At 43.1% G+C, this 25026-nt stretch overlaps 1 protein-coding gene across 1 annotated transcript in view; it reads right to left on the bottom strand.

The window, feature by feature from the left end:
• The window catches only part of LOC126078811 (butyrophilin-like protein 1), a 151673-nt gene extending 126951 nt beyond the window's left edge, over positions 1 to 24722 (bottom strand). Inside the window, exons 1-6 of the mRNA XM_049889629.1 lie at positions 24653 to 24722; positions 21230 to 21511; positions 20916 to 21116; positions 20610 to 20630; positions 20489 to 20515; positions 18381 to 18407 (exon numbers count right to left, since the gene is read on the bottom strand). Coding sequence (XP_049745586.1) covers positions 18381 to 18407; positions 20489 to 20515; positions 20610 to 20630; positions 20916 to 21116; positions 21230 to 21511; positions 24653 to 24659 — 565 coding nt within the window. The 5' untranslated portion in view covers positions 24660 to 24722. The remainder of the gene's footprint in view (positions 1 to 18380; positions 18408 to 20488; positions 20516 to 20609; positions 20631 to 20915; positions 21117 to 21229; positions 21512 to 24652) is intronic.
• Positions 24723 to 25026: the final 304 nt, after the last annotated feature.

Here is a 25026-nt window from a genome sequence, read left to right as displayed (position 1 = left end):
TCTCAGCAATATCCCTACAATAAGCTCAGCAGTAAATCCAACCACGTCGTTTTTTGTGACACTTTTTTTTGTCATCAAAAGTATATTTTATTATAGTGCCCTAGTATCAATTTGAATTATACACATTGTTTTTGCTGTTGTTGTTCTTGTTTTTATCGTGCTTTAGGTGAAAGTTCACAAAGCAAATTAGTTTCCCATTCCATAGTTTGTACATAAAGTGTACCATGACGTTGGTTGCATTCTCCACAATGTGAAAGCCCTCTCCCCATTTCCACCCTGGGTTCTTGTTTCCTTGCATCCAAATTTTCTACCCCTTCATGCCTTCTCATCTTTGCTTTTGGACAAATGTTGCCCTTTTGATCTTGTATAATTGATTATTCTAAAGAGCACATTACTCTTGGGTGTTATTGTTTTTATTATGGGCCTGTTTATGGTTTGGCTGAAAGGTAGTCTCCAGGAATGGCTTCAGTTCCACATCAGAAGGGTGTCTTAGGGCCATAACCTTGGGGATTCCTCCAATCTCTCAGACCAATAAGTCTGGTATTTTTTTGTGAATTTGATTTTTTTATTCTACATTTTCCTCATTTGTCTGGGACCCTCTGTTGTGATCCCAGATAGTGGTGGTAGCTGGGCACCATCTAGTTCTTCTGATGCCGGTGTCGTGGAGGCTGTGGTTCATGTGGTCCATTAGTCCTTTGAACTAATATTTCCCTTGAGTCTTTGATTTTGTTCACTCTGTTTTGCTCTGGATGGAAAGGGATCAATAGTTGTATCTTAGATGGCCAGTTGCAAGCTTTTACTACCCCAGATGCTACTCACCAAAGTAGGATGCAGAACATTGTCTTTATGAACTATGTTTTGCCAGTTAACATAGATGTCCCCCGTCTTTGTCCTTCAAGTCTAGGAACTCCATCTCATGAGGTGTTTGGTTATATCTAAGAAGTTTCCATGACTGTGCCCCTTGTGTCTTTGTGAAATTTCTTTGTATGGGCTAGGGCAAAATTTCAAAGCTCAGGTAACAGGAGCAACCTCCAGAAGGAATGACAGCGGGTAAACTTAGGACAAAGCTTTCTGCAAACCTGACTTAGGCAGGCATAAGTTTATAGAGGAATACATGGGCAGTATGCCCTTCATTCATAACTTTCCTCTTCAAGGAGCTTTTTTAAAATCTTGAGTGGCAGTGTACCCAATATTTCCCAACATGTGGGATTCACATCTTTGATAGTATATGAGATGATGATTTTAGGTGGAACCTGGATAATCATCTTGATCACAATAGGATTATTATGGCATCTCTCCACCTTCATTGGAAAAGACCATGTGGTTAATCAGAGGTACAAAATCAGAGGAAAGAGAGAAGGAGAAAAGAAAGAAAGAAGTGGGACCCCGTGGAAGTGAAAGACAAGCCAGGAAATCCCCCAGTGGGAGAGATGTCTAACCTGGGCCTGACCTGAGAAACATGAATTCTTCTCCAGGAAAGTATGGAGGGAGGACACACAGGAGTTCCAATGAGGGGAAGCAAAAACCATTTTGGGAGGAGGACTCCTGGGCACACACATTGACTCTTCCAAGCCTCCCATGACCTTCCCTTTGGAGGCCCCTCTCTCTCTAGCGAAAGAACTCTGCACACCCTCAGATGTACTCCGCCACTGAGACCAGAGAGACAGTCAGGCAACTGTTTGGAAAAGTGACAGGAAACAAAGATTCACAGAAAATGAGTCAACGGAAATATAGAGGACTTTTTGATTCAATGGAAGCTAGGGGGTATATGCATGAGCATGAGAGTGAAATGAGACAGAGATCCATGGGTAGAAAAATCCCTCAATTAATAATTAAAGAATCTGAACTCCAGATTTTTGGAGATCTAGAAAAAACCTCTTCCTCTCTTCAGGTCTCTCTTCATCCTAGTAGGTGGTGGGAATATACTTAGGTTTATTATAACCTGGATTTCATTATTTCCTATTTTTAAGTAAATAACGTAGGATTTTTTCAATGTATTTATCTTTAAAAAGACCTAGTGTAAAAGGTTTTCCACTTACAGGGCTTTTTAAATAAAACATATATTTTTTAAATGAGTAATATTGCAAAAGTCTAATTTTCGTAAAGTTAAAAACATGACTCTCAGAGAAATACAGAAATCAAAGAATTTATTCAATCAGGGAAGAAACAATTGTAAAACTGGTTCAGAGTATTTTGAGGGACAAGATATTTATTGTTTACCAGGAAAGGCAGTTGGAAATAAGCATGCTGAGTTAAACACGAAAGCGGTTAATGGGGCAGTAAAACTTCTTATTTCTAGGTCTTAAACCATTTTTCTTAACAATCTAAAGAAAAGATTCAATGGAAAAGAGTTCAGGCAGTACTAAGATATGGCGAAAGATAAAGAAAAAACCAGGAAACAACCACAGAAAGGGGAATGCTGTTCAAACAAGAACATAGACAGCAAGTATTCTGTGTTGTCAGTGAAGTAGATCCATGAGTTTTAGGGTTAGTTTGCACTCCCACATTTAAGGTGGTGAAATTTGAGGGGCTTCACAGAACCTGAACCTGATGAGAGGAGCCAAGAGGCTCTTGAAGAAGTAATGTGAGCTCCACTGTAGCGCAAAGATAAATGGAAGATTAAGACTCAGAAGGTATATACCAAGGAATATGGACACAGTGAAAGCAGTCTGGGAAATAAGTCTACGTTATGTATAATTAAATGCTTTCCTCAACAACAATAATAATAAAAAGCTCAGGAAAGCATTTTGCACCTTTAATAAATATAACCTCCAATAAAAACTCATTGCAAAGTGTATACATAGGTAATGTGGTAGTTAATTCTGACAAAGCTCCACCATTAGTGATGACTTTAATCATTCTTTCTGGAATTACTTAGGCAGTTGGTCCACCTGTGCAAAAATATCGCTCTCTGGTGCCAATGTATCACTTTTGTCTGGCCTTTTTAGCTGTGGTCTTGTAACTCCCACTCAAGTGATTGGGTGGGATGTGTGATAGGGTAATTGTGGCCCACAAAAGAGATTGGTCAGTTTTGCCATTCTTCTGGGCTTGAAATGAACCATCCCAGAGGAGGGAGGGAGAAGATCCCACCACCACGAAGGAAGAAACAGCCAGGAGCAAGCACGTCCTCTGGACCCAGGAACCCTATGTTGAGAAGCTCCTGGATCCAGGAGACAGACAGTGAGCTTTAACCTTGAAGACAGCAATAAGCAGTGGCAGGAAAGACCCAGCAGCAGACACCTGGCAGCAGGAGGTGGCACAGTGGTCTTCCTGGACCACCACAGAGAGATAAAGCTGAGTACCTAGGGCCTAGGGCCAGGGAGAGGCGTGCCTGCAAGCATGGCTGTGAAGAGGCTGTCCTCATGGAAGAACTGTATCCTTGAGCATTCCTGAGCCTGAATTGTAACCTGTTACTCCCCTAATAAACTCCATGATCCTGAGTATTCTCTGTGAGTTCTGTGTGGCTATTGCAATGAATTATCTAACCCAGAAGAGAAGTAGAGAGTGCCATGGAAGGGATAGTTGGTGTCAGAATTAGTAAAGAAGGTGGAGAGAAGAAGCATGTCTGACCTCTGCCTCACAGGAATCAGCTTTGGACTGTTGATTTTTTTTTTTAATCTAATTTTTTTTCTCGTTCTTAGATGAAAGTTTACAGAGCAAATTAATATCTCATTAAACAACAAACATATTGTTTTGTGGCATTGGTTGCCAACCCCATGGCATGTCAACACTCTCCCTTTCTCGACTTCAGGTATCCCATTACCAGCTTTCCTGTTCCCTCCTGCCTTCTCATCCTTGCCCCTGGACTGGTGTGCCCGCCCATTTACTCTCGTTCTGTTTTATGGGCCTAATCTTTGGCTGAAAGGTGAATCTCAGGAGTGACTTCAGTACTGAGTTAAAAGAGTGCCCAGCATTTCCGACCAGCATCTGATCTCTAAAATCTACATGATACTGCAAAAACTCAACAAAAAAAAGAGAAATAACCCAATTAAAAAATAGGCAAAGACTATGAAGAGGCACTTCACCAAAGAAGACATTCAGGCAGCTAACAGATACATGGTGAAATGCTCACGATCATTAGCCGTTAGAGAAGTGCAAATCAAAACTACAATGACATTCCATTTCACTCTAACAAGGCAGGCATTAATCTAAAAAACACAAAATAATAAATGTTGGAGAGGTTGTGGAGAGACTGGAACACTTATACACTGCTGGTGGGAATGTAAAATGGTACAACCACTTTGGAAATCGATTTGGTGCTTCCTTAAAAAGCTAGAAATAAAACTACCAAATGATCCAGCAATCCCATTCCTTGGAATATATCCTAGAGAAATAAGAGCTTTCACACGAACAGATATATGCACACCCATATTCATTGCAGCACTGCTTAATACAATAGCAAAAAGATGGAAGCAACCAAGGTGCCCATCAATGGATGAATGGATAAATAAATTATGGTATATTCACACAATGGAACTCTACTCGTTGATAAAGAACAATGATGAACCTAAGAAACATTTCATAACATGGAGGATTCTGGAAGGCATTATGCTGAGCAAAATTAGTCAGTTGCAAAAGGACAAATATTGTATGAGACCACTATTATAAGAACTCAAGAAATAGTTTAAACAGAGAAGAAAATATTCTTTGATGGTTACGTGGGTAGGGAGGGAGAGAGAGAGAAGTGTATTCACTAATTAGATAGTAGACAAGAACTATTTTAGGTGAAGGGAAAGACAACACAAAGTACAGGTGAGGTCAGCACAACTGGACTAAACCAAAAGCAAAGAAGTTTCATTAATAAACTGAACACTTTGAAAGCCAGAATAGCAGGGACGGGGGTCTGAGGACCATGGTTTCAGGGGACAACTACGTCAACTGGCATAATAAAATCTATTAAGAAAACATTCTGCATCCCACTTTGAAGAGTGGTGTCTGGGGTTTTAAATACTAACAAACAGCCATCTAAGATGCATCAATTAGTCTCAACCCACCTGGAGTAAAGGAGAATGAAGAACACCAAGGACATAAGGTAATTATGAGCCCAAGAGACAGAAAGGGCCACATAAATCAGAGACTACATCAGCCTGAGACCAGAAGAACTGGGTGGTGTCTGGCTACAACCTATGGCTGCCCTGACAGTGAACACAACAGAGAATCCCCGATGGAGCAGGAGAGCGGTGGGATGCAAACCTCAAATTCTCGTAAAAAAGACCCTACGTAATGATCTGACTGAGACTAAAGGGACCCCAGAGGTCATGGTCCCCAGACCTTCTGTTGGCCCAAGACTGGAATCGGTCCCAAAGCCAACTCTTTCAGACAGGGATTGGACTGGACAATGGGATAAAAAATGACACTGGTGAGGAGTGAGTTTCTTGGCTCAGGTGAACACATGAGATTGTGTAGGCAGCTCCTGTCTGGAGGGGAGATGAGAAAGCAGAGGGGGAGAGGAGCTGGTTGAATGGGCGTGGGGAATACAGGGTGGAGAGAAGGAGTGTGCTAGCTCATTAGGGGGAGAACAACTAAGAGTACACAGCAAGATGTATACAAATTTTTATATGCGAGACTAATGTAGTTTGTAAACTTTCACTTAAAGCACAATTTTTTTTTAAAAAAAAAAAGAGTGTCCAGGGGCCATACTCTCAGAGTTTCTCCAATCTCTGTCAGACCAGTAAGCCTGGTTTTTTTTTTTTTTTTTTTGTAAGTTTGAATTTTGTTCTACGTTTTTCTCCAGCTCCGTTCGGGACCCTCTACTGTGATCCCTGTCAGAGAAGTAAGTTGTTGTAACCGGGCACCATCCAGTTGTGCTGGACTCAGTCTGGTGGAGGCTGTGGTACTTGTGGTCCATGAGTCCCTTATACTAATCTTTCCCTATGTCTTTGGTTTTCTTCATTCTCCCTTGCTCCAGACAGGGTAGGAGCAGTGGAGAATTGCGGAAGGTTGGGCTGCTGATCTTGATTCTCCTTCCCCCTCGTGAAGTTAGAGGAGGTCAGACACTGCTCCCGTGCCATTTTTACGCACTTCTATTTGTGTGGATAAAATCGTATCATCGACATACCTTTCCCTTCTCACTGAAAGCAATACGGTGTCGTAAAGGTACAAGCTAAATGAAAAGGGGAATAAATATGACAGACAATATCTTAGCACATTATTATTGTTAGTTGCTGTCAAGTCAGTTCTGACTCCTGGTGACCCCATGTGTTACAGAGTTGAAATGGTCCACAGGGTTTGTTTGGTTGTAATCTTAATGGAAACAGATCACCAGGGCTTTTCTTCTGCAGTACACCAGGGTGGGTTCAAACCTCCAACTTCTAGGTAACCAGTCAAGCACAAATAATTTGCACCACCTAGGGACATTATATTAACACATGCTGTTGATGTTGTTGTTGTGTGCCGTCCAGCTTGTTCCTACTCATAGTGACCCTACAGAACAGAGTACAAATGCCTCACAGGGTTTCCTAGGCTGTAATCTTTACAGGAGAAGATCACCAGGTCTTTTCTCCCACAGAGTTGCTGGTGGGTTTGAACCACTGAACTATCAGTTAGCAACCAAGCGTTTAACTATTGCACCACCAGAGCTCCTTGTATTAACACACAGAGAGTATAGAGCACACTTAAAACTCAACAAGGACCCCAATGAATATAATTCCCGTGACATTATTGTGGGAATGAAACTTTTTAATAAAATTCTAAGTGCCTCAAGTACCCTTTCCCACATACTGTAAGAAATCTTGTGCCCTTCTTTAAGCACCATTAGGGTTTACAGGCTTATATCAGTTCAGAGTCCAGTAAGGAGACAGAAACCGTATCAGTCATACGAAGACAGAAAATTTTAATATAAAAAATTGTTGACTAACAGCAAAATTTACATTCTTCTCTGGTGCATATAGACCATTCTCCAGGATAGACCATATCTTAGGGCACAAAGCAAGTCTGAAATCCTACAAAGTATCTTTTCTGACCGCAACAGAATGAAACTACAACTTAATAATAGAAAGAAAACCGGAATATATGAAATATGTGAAAGTTTAACAACACACTACTAAACAAACAATGGTCCAAAAAATTGTTAACTAGGAAAAGTTTCTTAACTACTAAAAGAAGTAAAAGAAAGCTCTAAAGAAAACAGAAATGGCAGCTATAGGGAACAGCCACTACCTCTAGGGCTGAAGCACAGAACGCACCAAGGGAAGAAATTTGGGAGAGGGCCCCCTGCCAAGCCTGACGTTCAGACCTCATTGGAAAAACAGGGACTGCAGGCCACTGGATGATGAAGAAGTTTGCTAATACGCCACAGGCCAGGGCTGGTGCCAGGAAACCTCCCACTGGGGTTCCAGCAAGAATCCCTGGGAAGCTTCCCCCAGGGTGCTATTAAGACTCCCTGGAAAGCTGACAAATTCACCAAAAGGTGAGCAAAACTGAGCCTTCACACCATGGGATGAAGAAGAAAAGCTCAGAACCAGGAAGAGGCGTTCCTCCTCTGCTATGTTTTGCAGTGTATTCCCAGTGTCCTGACAAGGTCTAACATCATGCCCATTTGAAGGAAGAAATGTTTACAGGTCCAGCTGCAGTATCACAAAGCAGGGCAAAGACAGTATGAATTTGGAACTGAGAGGCAATAAATTGAAAATAGCCACTTCGGCTACTCAGCTTCCATATACTCCATTTTACACACATTGGAACTTCCATGCAACAGAATTATGTTTTCACCTATCAAGGCAAAGATATCCTTACAGGTGAGGAAGTTCTCACCATTTTCCCAAAAAACTTTCAGTCATAAAATCCATCACCACTATATTATTTACTCCTTAAATTCTGTCACAGTTCCCTGGATATTCTGTTATCATGTTCTATATAATAAACATAACCACCAACAACTTCTACATAAAATAATAAAGGGAAGAAAGACAGAGAAGAAAATGGTTTATATATACAAACACATACATATGAGAAACAAAGTTAAAATATGCAAAGCTTTTATTCCTTGTTTCTGCAGCTGGCCACAAAATTAGAGCTGATATCTTTGACTTTCTTCTTCTACTTTCCATTCCGTGTTTCCCCCACCCTCAGCCAGAACCTCAGCAGCTCAGAGTTCCTTACCTGGTGGAATGATCACACCTTCATTCTTGAAGGGTCTCAGTACTCAATAGTCCTGTCCCTTTTTCATTGCTGTGGCTTTCCATTTACCACGAGCATCAGACTTGGAGGTAGTAAGAGGCAATACACTGATAACTGAGACAATGCTCAGTTTCCTGCTCCTGAAAATTCTCTTGTCCATTTACATCTTAATTTGGCTATCAATTCTCTTCCGTCCACCTAGTGTTGACCAAAACAGGACCCAGATCCTTCTTCTTAATTTCCTGAATTAACACAACACAGTATGTTCATGAGGAGCAGAAATGTACAGAAGATTTGGGAAAATAGGTGTGTTTCAGCCGTCCAAGAATAAGTCTACGAAGTGAATATAGACTTCTCTCATCTTAGAAGTCCATCAACCAACCGTTTACTTGGAAAATTTTAAATATTCACATTTTCTGGTCAGGATGCCCAAACCCAAAAAACCACTGCCGTTGAGTCGATTCCAACTCATGGCAACCCTACAGGAGAGGGTAGAACTGCCACATACGGTGTCCAGGGAGTACCTGGTGGGTTTGAACTGCTGACTTTTTGTTAGCAGCTGAACTCTTAATCACTATGCCACCAGGGTTTCCAGATTGCCTAGACGCTCCCCAAAATAGAACTAGGGCCATACACTCTGCACAAAATCAAGTTCAATAAAGCAAACTCTATACTGCAGAGGGATTCAGTCCCTATCCTTTCATATACAAAAAGTATAAAATGTTCACAAAGCTTATTTTTCATTATCAAAGGAAAAGAACCTCCCATAGCCAAACTCTACCTACACTCAACCAAATCAAACAAGTCGGTTTTTTTCTTCTAGCTACTGAAACACAAGATAGGAACTGGCGATTCTCAGAGCCACACACTCCCTCAGTAGTCTGCATCCAAAAGCACAAAGGCATGACTCCCAGTGCCTTCCAGCACTCAATCAGAGTCTTTCACCTTATGGAGTCTGCAGCCCCAAAAAGAGCCATAGTGAGGAAACAGGCACAGAGATGTATCCCATGGAGGCACAGCCTTGGAGTTGCGGGACAGTAATGGAGATTCAGACCCTGGGAGAACAACATCCCCACCAGAGCCAGAGCTCAACCCCTCCCCTGAAGGGCTCAGCTGCTCTATCAAAGAAGAAGGAGATTTGTTAAGGGGCACAGGGAGCCCCTTGGGCCCATGGACCATGGAACAGATAGTCAGGGATATGTCTCCAGACTTAAACATGAAATATGGAAAGAGGGTCCCAGAGAAGAAAGTCTGAGAGAAGGAGAAAATGTGGGACCCATCAGTCATGTTGTAGAAAGAGATATCCCCATCATCATGGTCTAGGAAAATCCCCATCCTGCAGGGAGCTTGCCTAAGGGTTAGCCATGTCTGAGGAGTAGTACAGGTACAATATGCCTCTGCAAACTGTCCCACAACCCAGAACCCCTTTTCTGGGCACTCTCTGAACCAGTCTTGCCTGTCCACATCTTCCCTATGGACACCCTACAACCCATTCGCTTTTGTCTCCATATCTGGTCTCCACCTCCCAGTAACATTGCCCTGAAGTGATACCCTTGAGACCCAATACACTGCATCTGTCATCATTCAGGTTCTCACAGATGTCCGTCCAGATCAGACTCGTCTTTTCCTGAGAGATGGACAGGTTGGGATGGGCAGAACGTGGGTCCAGAGTGACAGAGCCTGTGAAGAGAGTTACCAAATCATGCAAGGCCTTCCCCTGGCCCATAACAAGGGCACAAAACCACCTTTCCTCAGAGGTATGTAGTGAAATGGGGAGGGGGAAAAGCACCCTGAACTGAGAGCTAGTGATTCAAGATCCCAGCCCATCAAGCAGGAGGAGGGACTAAAAGACTGCTTTGGGGGTAAGATCCATCACAGTGCCCTTTGAGGACCAGTCTGGACTCCAGAGGCTCAGGGATATCTATTTCACATCCAACATCAGCCACACCTGTGTAGCACTAGCTACAGGACTATCCCCTCCACCATCCACACCACCACCATCAATGGTGCCTGCATCTGCATCACCACAGAGAATTGATATAGAGCCTAGAAGTCATGGGGTAGGCAAGAGGAGCCACTCACAGGTCTGAAACTGCTACTTCTGCCAATCTACAAGAGAACCACAGATTTCATATCAGGAATTGCAGACTTTACACATCACAATCATCACCTTTTCTTACAAAATATAGTGATGAAGGAGTTACAGGGGGGAATGTTTTAGAAACACTGAACTAATGGTTTCTGTTTTCTGGGGTTTTTTTTGTTTTTTGTTTGTTTGTTTTTGGTTTTTTGTTTTTCTCTCATACATGCAACCCTCAACCTTCCATTAAGACTAAACCATAAGTCTTAACATTCAAGAACTGAGAGGCTGGATACCTACCTGAACAAAAGGTCATTCCCCAGAAATCATGCTTTCCCAATGCCTAGCCAGCAACTACATTTAAACCCATTCTCTGTTAAGAAAGAATTGGACAGATCAAAATTGCCAAGGCCTCCATTTACTTAGCAAGACTTGACTGAGCTGAACTTGTAAGATTTCTTCAAACAATGGATAGAGAAAATTACAACTGACTCAGCTCAACTTACAGAATGACTATAAGCAATGAATAAAGAGAATTCAGGAGATGCCTGAAGTTGACCCAAGTTAGGAGGTCAAGGAGAGATATCTAGGAAGGGAGAAAGTGAAGTTCAAAGCAGGAAACACGTGCATATACTAAAAGGTCAGACACCAGTGGCTTGTCTTTTTTCTTAGGGTGGTGGGAGCAAAATCACCCATATAGCCATGAGACAACACAAAAATATATTGGATCTAGTCATCTGCTTCCTTCAGTAGCCCAGAGACATCATAAGCTTCCAGGAGAAATCTCACTGTGGCAGGCAGAACACTGGCCCCCAAAGATGTCTACATCCTAAGTCCCAGAACCTGCGAACATATTACCATACATGTGTCCCCCTCCCTAAAAAAAAAGGGATCGCTAATTCTATAGACAACGGCAGGATTAAATCTGCTTAGCCTAAAAAAAAAAAAGGCTTAGCCTAGTTGAGTGCAAATCTATCTGGATGAAAAACTAGCTAACATTCCTCAATACTCCCTTAAATCTGAGGCCATGAAAGGGTTACCACCCATTATCAAAGGTTTCTTACAGAAGGGATTGATAATTCCCTACAGCAGTCCATGTAACTCTCCTGTGTTCCTGGTGTAAACAACCTGATAATCAAGATTGGAGATATCGTCAAGATTTAAGAGCAATACCCAGATTCCTTGTAGTCCCTACACCCCATTTCTTATTAGCTAACGTACCTGTTGAAGCCACTTACTTTACAGTAGTAAAAGGAACTTTACAGATGTGATAAAGGTGAAGGACTTTGAGATGGGGAGACTATCCTGGATTATCCAGGTGGACCAATCTAATCACATGCATGCTTAAAAGTAAAGACTTTTCCCAGCTGTGATCAAAAGAAAAGGGATAATGAAAGCAGGGTCAGAAAGATGCTGCAGTTACGGGCTTTGAAGATAAAGGAATGAGAACACCAGCCAAGGAATGTGAGCAGCTTCTAGAAGGTGAAAAAACAAGAGACTCTGGAAAGGAAGGCAGCCCTGTCCATACGTTGATTTTAGGTCAGTAGATGTATGTTGGACTTCTGATGTATAGAACTGTAAGATAATAACTTTGTATTATTCTAAGCCCTAAATTAGGAGGACTGGAGTCAGGAGGAAGAAGCTGTATAGTATACCTTTTTGTAATCAAAGACAAGTGACTGGACATGGACTCCACTATAGGGAAGAGGGCTACCAATTATACCCCTAAATGGCCAGATGAGACCTTCCCCTCCTCAGCAGACACCAACACAAAGGTCTTAAGGATCAGATGAGACCAGCCTCCCCAGGGTAAGGACTTAAAATGATGAAAATAAGAACACAGAGACTTCTCTCCATCACGGTTCTAAAGCTACATCATCTCCTCCAATTTACATAACCCATGTGGGAAGAAGAAAGGCAGATTGCTGATGAAGGCAAAGCCTATACATGTTGTAAGGCCCTGACATGTCCTCAGTGGCAGAGCTTTTGCCTCTGTGGAGGCTAGAGGACATGTCTGCCAAGTCCAGAGAATACAGCCAAAATCTGGTCTCACAGGACAAATGTTTAAGGCATTAGGTAACCTAAACTTTAGAGATAATAACTAGCTTGTTTATTGAACTTTATGTGTAACTAACTCTCTTAAAATAGCCTACATTCCACACAAGCTGGTGTCAGCGGGTGCTGACCCCTCGGACCCGCATCATTTGTCTTCTTAGCCAAACACAATTCTGAGGAATAAAGGATTTCAAGAGACATTTTGATGAATGTCCAAGAGACTCAGTCAAACCACTTGGACTTCCCTGACTTTCTTTGTTCTTTGAACTATAAAAACCCCACACTGCCTCATCTCAGGTGCAACACCCAATCTCATACTGTGTGTTGTCCAATTCACGATTTGTATGATCAACTAATAAATCTCCAGCATTATTTTAACTTTGTTTTGACTCTTAGAAATTATTCAACACCTCCAAAATGTAGAGACTAAGGAAAGAGATTTGATCATTTCTAGAAGGAAGTAAATGATGTGTATCTTGCATATGTGATGTGTAAATTTGTGATCACCATGCCAACTTCACAGGTTCATTAAGCTATACTGGCATTTCTGTCTTTGCTGCTTTGCTTGGCAGAAACACATACTATCATCAGGCTGATCCACCTGACCCTGTAAAGAAAAGTGAGCTTTGTTTTGCTTGTTTCTCACAAAGACATTAGTTGATACCCGTCTATAATTTTCTATACCATAATTGCTGGAGACTGCTAAAGAAGAAGAAGGGAAGGAATAAGAAGGAAGAGGAGAAATGAAAGCTGACATTTAATTTTGAAACTCTAAATGCATTAAATACGTTGCCGTGGACTTCAATATACTCATTACTTCATTTTGTAAAAAATCTTTAAGTAACAAATTACTGTTCCAGTTTTATAAGTAAGAGGATATTAGACATTTGTTTGGCTCCCACTATGAACCTATTAATATGAAAATGTTGATCTAGTGTAATGGTGGTGTTTGTCCTTACAAAACGGAAGGATATACAAGGTGCACATTAAATTACTTGAGACTTCAGTTCAGCAAAGAAGGGGAGATGGTAAAAAAAAGATAATTTCATTGTTCACAATGATCCTCATTTTCAACAAATAAATCCCTGGGAGATTCAGTAAGATTCACTAACGTGGATAACTCACACATCTGGTCCCCAGATCTCCTTGCTCCCCAGTCACACCTCTCTGTCTCTCATGATACATATTCCTGACTCTGAAGAGAAACATCCTGAAGCACAGAAAGGGAATGTTACACAGGCTCAGGGGCCACATGTCCTGAAATCAGCCCCGCGAAAACAGGTCTTCTGGATAGCCCTTCACTGCATTAGATTCCCCCTCACCACGTTCCTGCCTTCCCCCCACCCACCCATCACCACCACTGGAAGGTTGGCATGATCTTCTTATCAGTTAGATGTTCATTCAAAAATGGCTAAAAATACATACCCCTGACACCAAAACCAGGTAAAGACATCATAAAAAAAAGAAAATTACAGACCTATATCCCTCATGAACTTAGATGCAAAAATCCTCAACAAAAGTCTAGCCAATAGAATTCAACAACATATCAAAAAATAATTCACCATAACCAAGTGGGATTCATAACAGATATGCAGGGATGGTTCATCATTGGAAAAACAATCAATGTAATCCATCACATAAATAAAACAACACACAAGAACCACATAATCTTATCCATTGATGCAGACAAGACATTTGATAAAGTCCAACACCCATTCATGATAAAACTCTCAGCAAAATAGGAATTGAAGGAAAATTCCTCAGCATAATAAAAGGCATTTATACAAAGATAACAGCCAACATCATACTAAACGTAGAGAATCAGAAAGCATTCCCCTTGAAAACAGGAGCCAGAGAAGGATTCCCTTTATCACCGCTTTTATTCAACATTGTGCTGGAGGTTCTAGCCAGAGCAATTAGGCTAGACAAAGAAACAAAGGGCATCCAGATTGGTAAGGAAGAAATAAAAGTATCTCTATTTGCAGATCACATGATCTTATACACAGAAAACCCTAAAGAATCCTCCAGAAAACTACCGAAACTAATAGACGAGTTCAGCAGAGTATCACAATACAAGATAAACATACAAAAATCAGTTGGATTCCTCTACACAACAAAAAGAACATCAAAGAGGAAATCACCAAATCAATACCATTTATAGTAGCCCCGAAGAAGATAAAATACTTAGGAATAAATCTTACCAGAGATGTAAAAGACCTGTACAAAGAAAACTACAAGATACTACAGCAAGAAACCAAAAGAGACCTACATAAGTGGAAAAACACACCTTGCTCATGGATAGGAAGACTCAACATTGTAAAAATGTCTATTCTACCAAAAGCGATCCAGATAAAATTCAATCCCAATCCAAATACCAATGACATTTTTAAATGAGATGGAGAAACAAATCACCCACTTCATATGGAACGGAAAGAGGCCCCAGATGAGTAAAGCGTTACTGAAAAAGAAGAACAGAGTGGGAGGCCTCACGCTACCTGATTTTAGAACCTTTTATACCACCACAGTAGTCAAAACAGCCTGGCACTGGTACAACAACAGATACATAGAGACCCGTGGAACAGAATTGAGAATCCAGACGTAAATTCATTCACTTATGAACAGCTGATATTTGACAAAGGACCAAAGTCAGTTAAATGGGCAAAGGACAGTCTCTTTAACAAGCGGTGTGCTATAAATGGATATCCATTTGCAAAAAAATGAAACAAGGCCCATACCTCACACCATGCACAGAAACTAACTCAAAATGAATCAAAGACCTAAATATAATATCTAAAACAATAAAGATCATGGAAGAAAAAATAGGGACAACACTAAGAGCCCTAATACAAGGCATAAACAGGATACAAAACATTACTAACAATATACAAACACCAGAAAAGAAACTAGATAACTGGGAGCTCCTAAAAATCAAAAACCCATGCTCATCCAAAGACTTCACTAAAAGAGTGAAAAGACTACCTACAGACTGGGAAAAAGGTTTTAGCTATGACATTTCCGATCAGCGTCTGATCTTTAAAACCTACATGATACTGCAAAACTTCAACTGCAAAAAGACAAATGACCTAATTTTAAAAAGGGCAAAGGATATGAACAGACACTTCACTAAAGAAGATATTCAGGTAGCTAACAGATACATGAGGAAATACTCACCATCATTAGCCATTAGAGAAATGAAAAATCAAAACTACAATGACATTCCTTTTCACTCCAACAAGGCTGGCATTAATCCAAAAACAAAATAATAAAAGTTGGAGAGGTTGTGGAGAGACTGGAACACTTATACACTGCTGGTGGGAAGGTAAAATGGTACAACCACTTTGGAAATCAACTTGGCGATTCCTTAAAAAGCTAGAAATAGAACTACCATACGATCCAGCAATCCCACACCTTACAATATATCCTACAGAAATAAGAGCCCTACACGAACAGATACATGCACACCCATGTTCATTGCAGCACTGTTTACAATAGCAAAAAGATGGAAGCAACCAAGGTGCCCACCAATGGATGAATTGATAAATTATGGTCTATTCACACAATGGAATACTATGCATCGATAAAGAACAATGATGAATCCATGAAACTTTTCATACCATGGAGGAATCTGGAAGGCATTATGCTGAGTGAAATTAGTCAGTTGCAAAAGGACAAATATTGTATGAGACTACTATTATAAAAACTTGAGAAATAGTTGAAACAGAGAAGAAAATATTCTTTGATGGTTATGAGGTGGGGAGTGAGAGAGGTATTCACTGATTAGATAGTAGACAACTATTTTCGGTGAAGGGAAAGACAACATACAATACAGGAGAGGTCCGCACAACTGAACTAAACCAAAAGCAGAGAAATTTCCTGAAGAAACCAAAAGCATGAAAGGTCGGCTGAGCAGTGGTGGGGGTTTGGGGACCATGGTGTCAGGGCACATCTAGGTCAATTGACATAATAAAATCTATTAAGAAAGCATTCTGCATCCCACTTCGGACAGTGCCGTCTGGGGTCTTAAACACTAACAAGTGGCCATCTAAGATACATCAATTGGTCTCAACCCACCTGGAGCAAAGGAGAATGAAGAACACCAAAGACACAAGGTAATTATGAGCCCAAGAGATGTAAAGGGCAGCATAAATCAGAGACTACATCAGCCTGAGATCAGAAGAACTAGATGGTGCCCAGCTACAACCGATGACTGCCCTGACAGGGAACACAACAGAGAACCCCTGAGGGAGCAGCAGCAGAGCAGTGGGATGCAAACCTCAAATTCTCATAAAAAGACCAGACTTAATGGTCTGACTAAGACTAGAAGGACCTCAGAGGTCACGGTTCCCAGACCTTTTGTTAGTCCAAGACAGGGACCATTCCCACAGCCAACTGATACTTGTGAGGAGTGAGCTTCTTGGATCAAGTAGACACATGAGACTATGTGGGCAGCTCCTGTCTAGAGGGGAGATGAGAAGGCAGAGGGGGACAGAACCTGGATGAATGGACACGGAAATACAGGGTGGAGAGAAGGAGTATGCTGTCTCATTAGGGGGAGAGCAACTAGGAGTATATAGCAAGATGTATGTAAATTTTTGTATGAAAGACTGAGTTGATTTGTAAACTTTCACTTAAAGCACATTAAAAATTTTTAAAACTCACAATCCAATCAACCAGAGGGAGCTATTAGTACTATTTCAATGTATACTGACCCAGACTTTTTTCAATGCACATGTGATAATAATCTCTACCATTTATGGAATGCTTCATCTGTGCCAAGCTTGGGCTCAATGATTTCAGTGGATTATTTTATTTAATCCTCACAATTACCCAATGAAAAAGTGATTTTCATTACCTAATTGTACTGATTGCGAAACTGAGACACAAAGTTAAGCAACTTGTACACGATCACACAGCTACTAAATGGTGGTGCTGGGATTTGAATGAAAGATTCTTTTTTTTTTTTATTATTTTCATATGAAGAATAGGATCATTAAAAAATGGCTAAAAATAAATGTAATCCTTACTGAAATTGCTCAGACAGTGTCAAGGAGTTATTACATTTCATGCACCCAGTGACCTGCATACCATCTGGGCAACTCCCTAGATTCAGCCCACCACAGACATGACATTTGGCCTCTCTTTGGTCTACTAAAAGCTCCACAAGGTGTCTCCCACACTCTCCTTTACTTTCCTTATCTCCTCCCCACTTCCCCACTTCTTCGTTTCTTCCCTGATTCCCTCCCTACCCTCTCTCTCTTATAAACAATTTTAACTTCTCTGGGTTTCTCCTTTTGCTACCTTCACTCATTACCCCTAATTAGCTCATTCTAGCATTCTGAGCCCATTAGGCAAATGAAAAATTCTCCTCAGAGGGGAGATAATGGCTGTGAACAATTATACACTACATTTTTGTTCCTGTTGCACATACACAGAATCTTTCATATGTTTACAGGTGGTTCACAGACACCCAACGCAGCTGTCCATCCATAAATATCTTGGGGTCCCTGGACCCCAGATTCAGAACACCTGCTCTAAAGCTACTACATCTTCTGCAACCAAGAAGACTTAGAGGAAGAAACCCAACAAGGGCAGGGGGTCAGAGCATGTGGAAACAAAGAGGAGGCCAATATTCACAGGACCAGGAAGAAATGGGAAAATCAAAACTGGATCCAAAAAAGAATAGAACTCTCAGGGCCAGAGGGATTGAGAACCAAGGACTCCCTAAGGAAGCCCTGACCCCTAAGCAGATAAGTATAGTTTCTGAAATCTTCTAGAGACTGGCCATGCCTGACCTGCACAGTTATTACCCTGCTCCTGTTCCTCCTGAAAACTGAACTCTCCACTGTCACTGATAGCACTAAGTGGAAATGTGAAGTGAACAACATGTTTTCAGAGGGTGTTGCTAACCCAAACAGAGGTCTGCAGTAGAGAATGGGCCCTGGGGCCTCTTTGCTTCCTCATGCTCTGATCCCCTCCCCTTGTTGGGTTTCCTCCTCTAAGTAACAGGGAGAACAGGGAAGCCAGTTTTATCCCAGTGTGGTGTCCGCTGATGGAGGAAGGGCCAGGCTGAGGCAGAAGCCCCAGGCGGGGAAGGATGTAAGGCCATAGAAAGGTTAGAGTCACTTACCTGCATACAGCTGGGCCTTCCTCCAGGCTGAAAGGGAACACACCCTGGTGAGACTTCAGCCAAAATTGCTGTGAATTGACTGGACGCCACCCTCCACTCTGTCCTAAATACGTGCCTATCCAGAGGGAGACAGATGCTGGAAAAGAGATGAGCCCCTGCAGCGTGCAAAGCTGGCCAGGGATGGTGGGAAATTCCCACGACCACAGGTCAGGAAGCCTGGATTACAGTTCAAGTTCCACACCGTCCTGCTGCTGCTGTGGGACTTTAGGCAAGTCACTTGGCTGTTCTGTGCCTCAAGAACCTCAAAAACTCCTGTTCTACCTGCATTCCACAAAAAATCAAAAAATATCTGCGATGACAGGGAACCAAATATAAATTATTCCATAAATTGTAAGAAAGCATTGTTATATCTAGTTATTTTGCTGCAAATATATACCTGGTAAATATATATTACCTCAGAATGGGGAAATGAATGACAAAGATATGCGGCCAGATCCAGGGTAAAATGGCCAACCATTTTGGAAAAAATTCTTTCTATTGATAATAACACCTCTACTGTGGGGAGCCCTAAGTTCATATTATCACGTTTCCCTGCTTACTCATCCTGGTCCTCCACCACTTTTCCTTCAGCACCTGCAGGAGCTGGGGAGGACTGACACCCCCAGAGAGGAGGATTCTTGGACCACTAAGTCACACCCCTAACTTAATGACCCATTTTTTTTATGTAGCTCCTTAAATGAAATCCCTGAGCATCCATTCGCCTTTTAGCTTCCAGGTGCAGAATGAGAGCTTCGTGGACGGGCAGGGGCTGGGGTGAGAAAACCCACAATGCATGACAGATTTCAGGGGTCACAACCACACCAGGGCTGTAGCAAGGTAACAAGTACCCAGGGGCAATCTCTTAGTTGCTGTCCCTCCCCCCATTCAAGCTCCTAAGACAGGGAGCAAAGACCCTGAGATCGGAGGGTGCCTGTTTGAGAAATACCCAAGAGACTGCTGTGGTTAGAGGAGAAGCAAGTAAAAAAGAAATAGCCTATACTATTACGGAGCTAATAGGGGGTTGAGTGTGGAACCTAGAGACTTAATAAGACAGAGAACAGAGGGGCCCCCAAATCTGCAAACCAAGTAACCAGAAATGGGCCAGGGTGCAGAAACAAAGCCATTCCCCAGAACAGTGGGGCAGGGTATCTAAAAATAGCTGGCAAACTTCTTTAAAGTTGCCTTTCAGAAACAGCTGGAGAAAACCAGGCCCAGGCACCTGTGACCACTGTGTGACCTTCCACCAGGAGCAGTGAGGGGCTACAGCCCCAGCGGGGCAATCAAACCCGGAGAGCGAGAGATTGCACAGACATGACACCCCACAATAAGTCCTGCTACAACTCTCAGAGGCCTCCAAGACAGGAGCCATCTTAGAAAGCTGCTGCGCAGCTCACACCTTAGTTAACATGTCCCTGCCTGTGCCTATGAATAAACATGAATCTTTTCCCACCCAAGAACTTTTAAAAACTCAGGCCTGTCTTTTGTTCTGTGAGATGAGGGTATGCGTTGCTCCAGGCCCTCCCCTTCTGCACTTGCAAGCCTCTTCATTAAACTTTTGCTCCTGTGGAAAACTATGTGTCTTACCTGCTCATTTTTGACCAGCGAGGGGCGAGAACCTTATTCCGGTAACACTCCCAGGAGCAACCTGTAATCTGCACCCCCTACCCCAATTTCAACATAGATTAAACGTTAATAACAATGAAACATCAGCAGAAACACTTTCCCCCTCTTGTCTGGCAGCCTCAGTCAGGAGCCCTTCATACCTGTGGTGCCTGGGAATGTCATTCTGCACCACATCTGTGCCCCCTTGGATTTGAGCCCAGGGCCAAATGCTTCCCTCGGCCCTTCCCCCTTGCTAAGTCTCTGCACCACCCCCAGGTTCCCAGCACTGGGAGGGAAGCAAAGGCCCAGATCATACAGCCCCAGGAGCAGGATTCTTCCCCCCAACACCTTCCACCTCTGCCCCCAGGGAATGGGGTCCTGGTGTCTATGCCAGAGAGACACGGGGAGAGGGCACACCTGGGCACAGGTGGGGCGGAAGACCCAGGGACATCTGGAGAGTCACTCACCAGCCTGGTAAACCTTCTTCCTCCAGTCTGAAAGGAACACGCAGGAAATGAGGTGAGCTAAGGACCAGGATCTCTCCTGCCAAAGGCACACAGAGAGTCCAGGAGGGAGAGAAGAACTTACCCAGCTCTGTCTGGAGTTTATCTGAAAGAGAGAAAATAAGCATGAGCTCTCACATGGAGAAAAGGAAAGACTGTGTGCCTGGAGAACCCACAAAAAGACCCTCACTATACGCTGGAGAAAGTTTTCCGTCCAGACCCATCTAAGCCTCCACGGCTCCAGCTGCCTTTTCCAGACCTAAGCCTCCTGCTTTGGGCAGGGGCCGTGGGTCTCCCCGGAGGCCACAGCCAGAGGCTCAGGTCCTGCTGTCAGCTGTTCCCTCTCAGCACCAGCTCTGCCCTCACCAGCCTCGTCCCTCCCCTGCCTTACCTCTGGCCTTCAGTGCCTCCCTGGGTTTCAGCCTGTCCTCCTCCTTATGCAGCCGAAGTAACTCCTGTTCCTGCTGGGCCTGCACCTTTGCTGAAAGTTCGTTCTTCAGAAAAAAGCCAGTCCCAAGGATGAGGAGCACCAGGATGGTCAGGCTTACAGCAAAAGCCGGAGTCCAGAGAGAGGCCTGAGGGAAGAAGGCCTCTGCGACCCAACCAGGGACCCCGTCAGGGCACATCCACACCAGCCCAGCCCAGCACACTCAGGGACTTGGTCCCTTCCATCCCGGCCCTGCTGGGAGCAGGAGCAGCGCTGACCTGGAATGAAAATAGCCTTCGTCTTCTCCTGGCCCAGGATGGGGTTGAGGATGGAGCAGGTCACGTTCCCCACAGAGCTGTCTCTCACCACCAGTGAGGCCTCCACATGGAACAGCCCATCAGCGTCTTGGGCATGGGCCTCAGAGAAAGCTAGAAACTTCTCTCCGCTAAGGTCTCTCCACTGAACCTGGGGCTTTGGAAAGCACCCAGAAACCATACAGATCACACAGACCCCATCTTCCTCCGGCTCTTCAATGTGCACTTGAGGGGCAGAGCCCACACCTGCAAGAGAGAAGCTGTGGAGCCCAGGAGACCGCCTTGTCCCAGGTGCAGTCCCGGGACCCAGGCAGCATGACATGAAGGGAACAATCTGGAGGCTCTATGGGAAGGCCACCCCCTAGTGGGAACCAAGGAAGGAGCATATGGACTCTTTAGGAGCTCTGAAGGTGGGTTCTGTTCTTTCTAGCCACGCAGGTAGAAAGACTGAGGCCCAGAGAAAAAAGAAGAAGAATTTTTCAAACCTCTTTTCTTGAAATGCAGCCCAGGAAACATAAAGCAAACCAGAAAACGCCAGACCAGGCCAGGAGAAAAAAAATGGAGTCATTACAAAAACTTTTCAAGGACAAAAGTTAAACTAGATCATAACTTTTGTTGAAACTAAGTCTTTGTTGGACTTACTCTAGGAAGTAGGGAATATTTGAAATTAAGAGATTCATGGGTTTTGTTTTTTTGTTTTGCGTTAATTACCCACAAGCTCTTCTTCATCCAAACTGATCTTACTTTCATCTTCCTGTCACAAAGTGAGAGAAAATCTCCTTCACTCAAGGATAATTGTTCCCCTGAGCTCTGGAAACCAAACGTCACCGTCTCTTCTAAGGCCTGGTCCCATCAATCATCATCTCCCTTTCCTCTCCTCTCTTCTTCTCACCTCTCTCTCAACTCTCGCCTCCCTACCCACAGCCATTCACTTGGTTCCCAATCATAGCAACTCTAAACGACAGAGTAGAACTTCCCCATAGGGATTCCAAGGCTATATCAATCTTCATGGAAGCTGATGGCCACATCTTTCTCCTGCGGAGGAGCTGGTGCAACCAAAATGCAGAACTTTCTGTTAGCAACTGGGTGTCATTAGACTGCCCACCAGGACTCCCACCCCACCTTGCCCAACGCTTGTTGTTAATGTCTTCCTCTCCACCTGCTTCTTTTCCTGAACATGTAAACGTGTTCAATTTTTTGCAGTCTTCCCCCCTTCTGTCATGCATTGAACTGTGTTCCAAAAAATGTGTATTAATTTGGTTAGGCCATAATTCCCATTATTGTGTGATTGTCCACTATCTCGTGATCTAATGTGATTTTCCTATGTGTTGTAAATTCTACCTCTATAATGTTAATGAGATGAAATTAGTGGCAGTTATGTTAATGAGGATTAGCTTGTGTTTTAAGCCAATCTCTTTTGAGAAATACAAGAGAGAAGCAAGCAGAGAGATGTAGGGACCTCGTACCACCAAGAAGGCAGCACCAGGAGGAGAGTGCATCCTTAGGACATGGGCTTCCTGCAAGAAGAAGCTCCTAGACCAGGGAAAGATTGATGACAAGGACCTTCCTCTAGAGCCAACAGAGAGAGAAAGGCTTCCTCTGGAGCCGATGCCCTGAATTTGGACTTCTAGCCTACTAGACTGTGAGAGAATAAATTTCCCTTTGTTTAACTCATCCACTTATGCTCTTTGTTAAAGCACCACAAGATAACCAAGACACTTTCTTAGAAGAGTAAGCTTTAAATACCCATGAACACCTCTATGTTCTCACCTCTCACATACTTCTCAACCCCCAATAGTCTGACTTCTCCTACTATTCCATTGAGTTTATTCTTGGTGACTTTAAAAAATCTCTTACTTGGCATCCCAGAAGTCACCCTGCAGCTCTTCTTCCTCAGTCTCACTTCTGCATGAAGTACTCTTGACTCCGTCTTGAAACCAGCTCCATTTGGCTTGGTCAACCTTCCCTTCTGCTTGGTTTGTCACCTCTCACACTACTCTCCTAAGCCTCCTTCCTGGACTTTTCTTCCTCTCCTGCCGCCCACTTTTAAAGGCAGGAGTCATCTCAGGGTTTGGTCCTTGAATCTCCACTCTTCTCATGTCACACATTCTCCCTGGCTTCTTTTTGTTCCAACTGCTTCTCATTAAATCACTTCCAAAATTAAATGTATTAAGCATCTCTGTCTCCCAAATTCCCCTCCTTTTTATCCACATCCCTATGAGTTATCTTTATGAAGATTTCTCATATACACTTCAAACTCAAAATTCCACAACAGAATTCAGCATTTTCCCCTATCCGTGGTAGATTGATTACAAGTATAGCCCAGGGTCTTCAACTTCTTTATATTCATGTCACCATTTGCACATCACTTTTTTTTTTTTTTGTAGTGCCCTCTCACTCTGACTCTTGGGGGTAGGGCATGTAACTTGATTTGGGTAGTGAGAAATTAACAAATGTGACACAAGCAAAGATTTGAAAACTGCTTGCACCATTGGCCCCTCTGCTATTTCCATGGGAGGTACACACTCAGGCTTGCCTGTAGGATGATGAGACTCATGGAACATTGCCTCGTCACCTCAGTCTTTACAGCTAAAGCAGTCCTAGCTCAAATAGTACCTCTGTGCAAATAGTACTCGAAATAACTTTTTGTCCAGTATTGACACCTGTAACCACCCTGACCCTCATTCACTCCCACCAGCTATAAGGCCTCCTTGCATGTCCTGAACGCACCGGCCATACTCCCACCTCTGGGACCTTGCACTGGCTCTTCCTTTTCTTGGAATTCTTATTCCCCAGATATGCACTTAGCTAAATCCCTACCTTCTTCAACCCTTTGCACAGACAGCATATTCTCGATAAGGCCCAATTCAGTCTGCATTCTAGTCCCCAAGTCAACATCCTGATCCCCTTCCTCTGTTCTACTTTGTCTTTAATCCTCACAACTTGTCACCTCCTAACATCATCTATAACCTACTTATTTATTGTGATTTTTCTATCTCTGCATTTAGAATATGAACTCCAAACGGCAAGGAACTCTATTTGGTTTACTGATGTATTCTAGGTGCCTACTACAGGGCTTGGCACATAGTAGGGGCTCTAAATTATTTACATTGAATAGATGAATGAATGAGTCTCCTTTTTGGCATCTATAAAATGAGAGGATAAATTAAACTGTCCCTGAGGTTGCTCCCAACTTCAATACTCCAGGACTCTAGAATTTATAGACCAAGTCACCAACCTGTCACCTTCACCTCCAAAGTGGCCTCTTCATAGGAGTCTCCCTTTTTGAAGGAGCAGGTGTACAGCCCATCATCAGAAACCTGGACCTTGTCGATGTGAACGGCAGCCTCCCCCCAGGTGAGAAAACCACTCACTGGCGAGGCCCACCTTGCATAGTGGGGCATCTCTTCCTCCTTCTGCTGGTTCTGATAGATGAACACTGCTTCTGGGAACGTGGAACACAACCACCGCAGCTTCATATTCTCTGTATTCGCGGCCTGGGACAGGAAGCAAGGCAGTATGGTTTCCTCACCCAGCACTGCCACAATGGGGTTCCTGGGACCAATCACCAGGAACTCATCCGTGGACAAGAGAGGAGAATGAGAATGCTGGAGACACAGGCAGATTGTGGAAAACACACACCATCAGGTGAAAACTGGAGATGACCACGGACTCCTGAAGGAATGAGCTGTGAGGATGCTGAATGACGTGAGATGTTCTGACCACAACATCATGGCCCAGAAATGATGTCAAAGTGCTTC

Source organism: Elephas maximus, chromosome 1 (genome assembly GCF_024166365.1).
Source record: "Elephas maximus indicus isolate mEleMax1 chromosome 1, mEleMax1 primary haplotype, whole genome shotgun sequence".
Lineage (NCBI taxonomy): Eukaryota > Metazoa > Chordata > Mammalia > Proboscidea > Elephantidae > Elephas > Elephas maximus.
The sequence above is the reverse complement of the archived record's forward strand: the minus strand, read 5'-3'. Positions and strand labels throughout refer to the sequence as shown.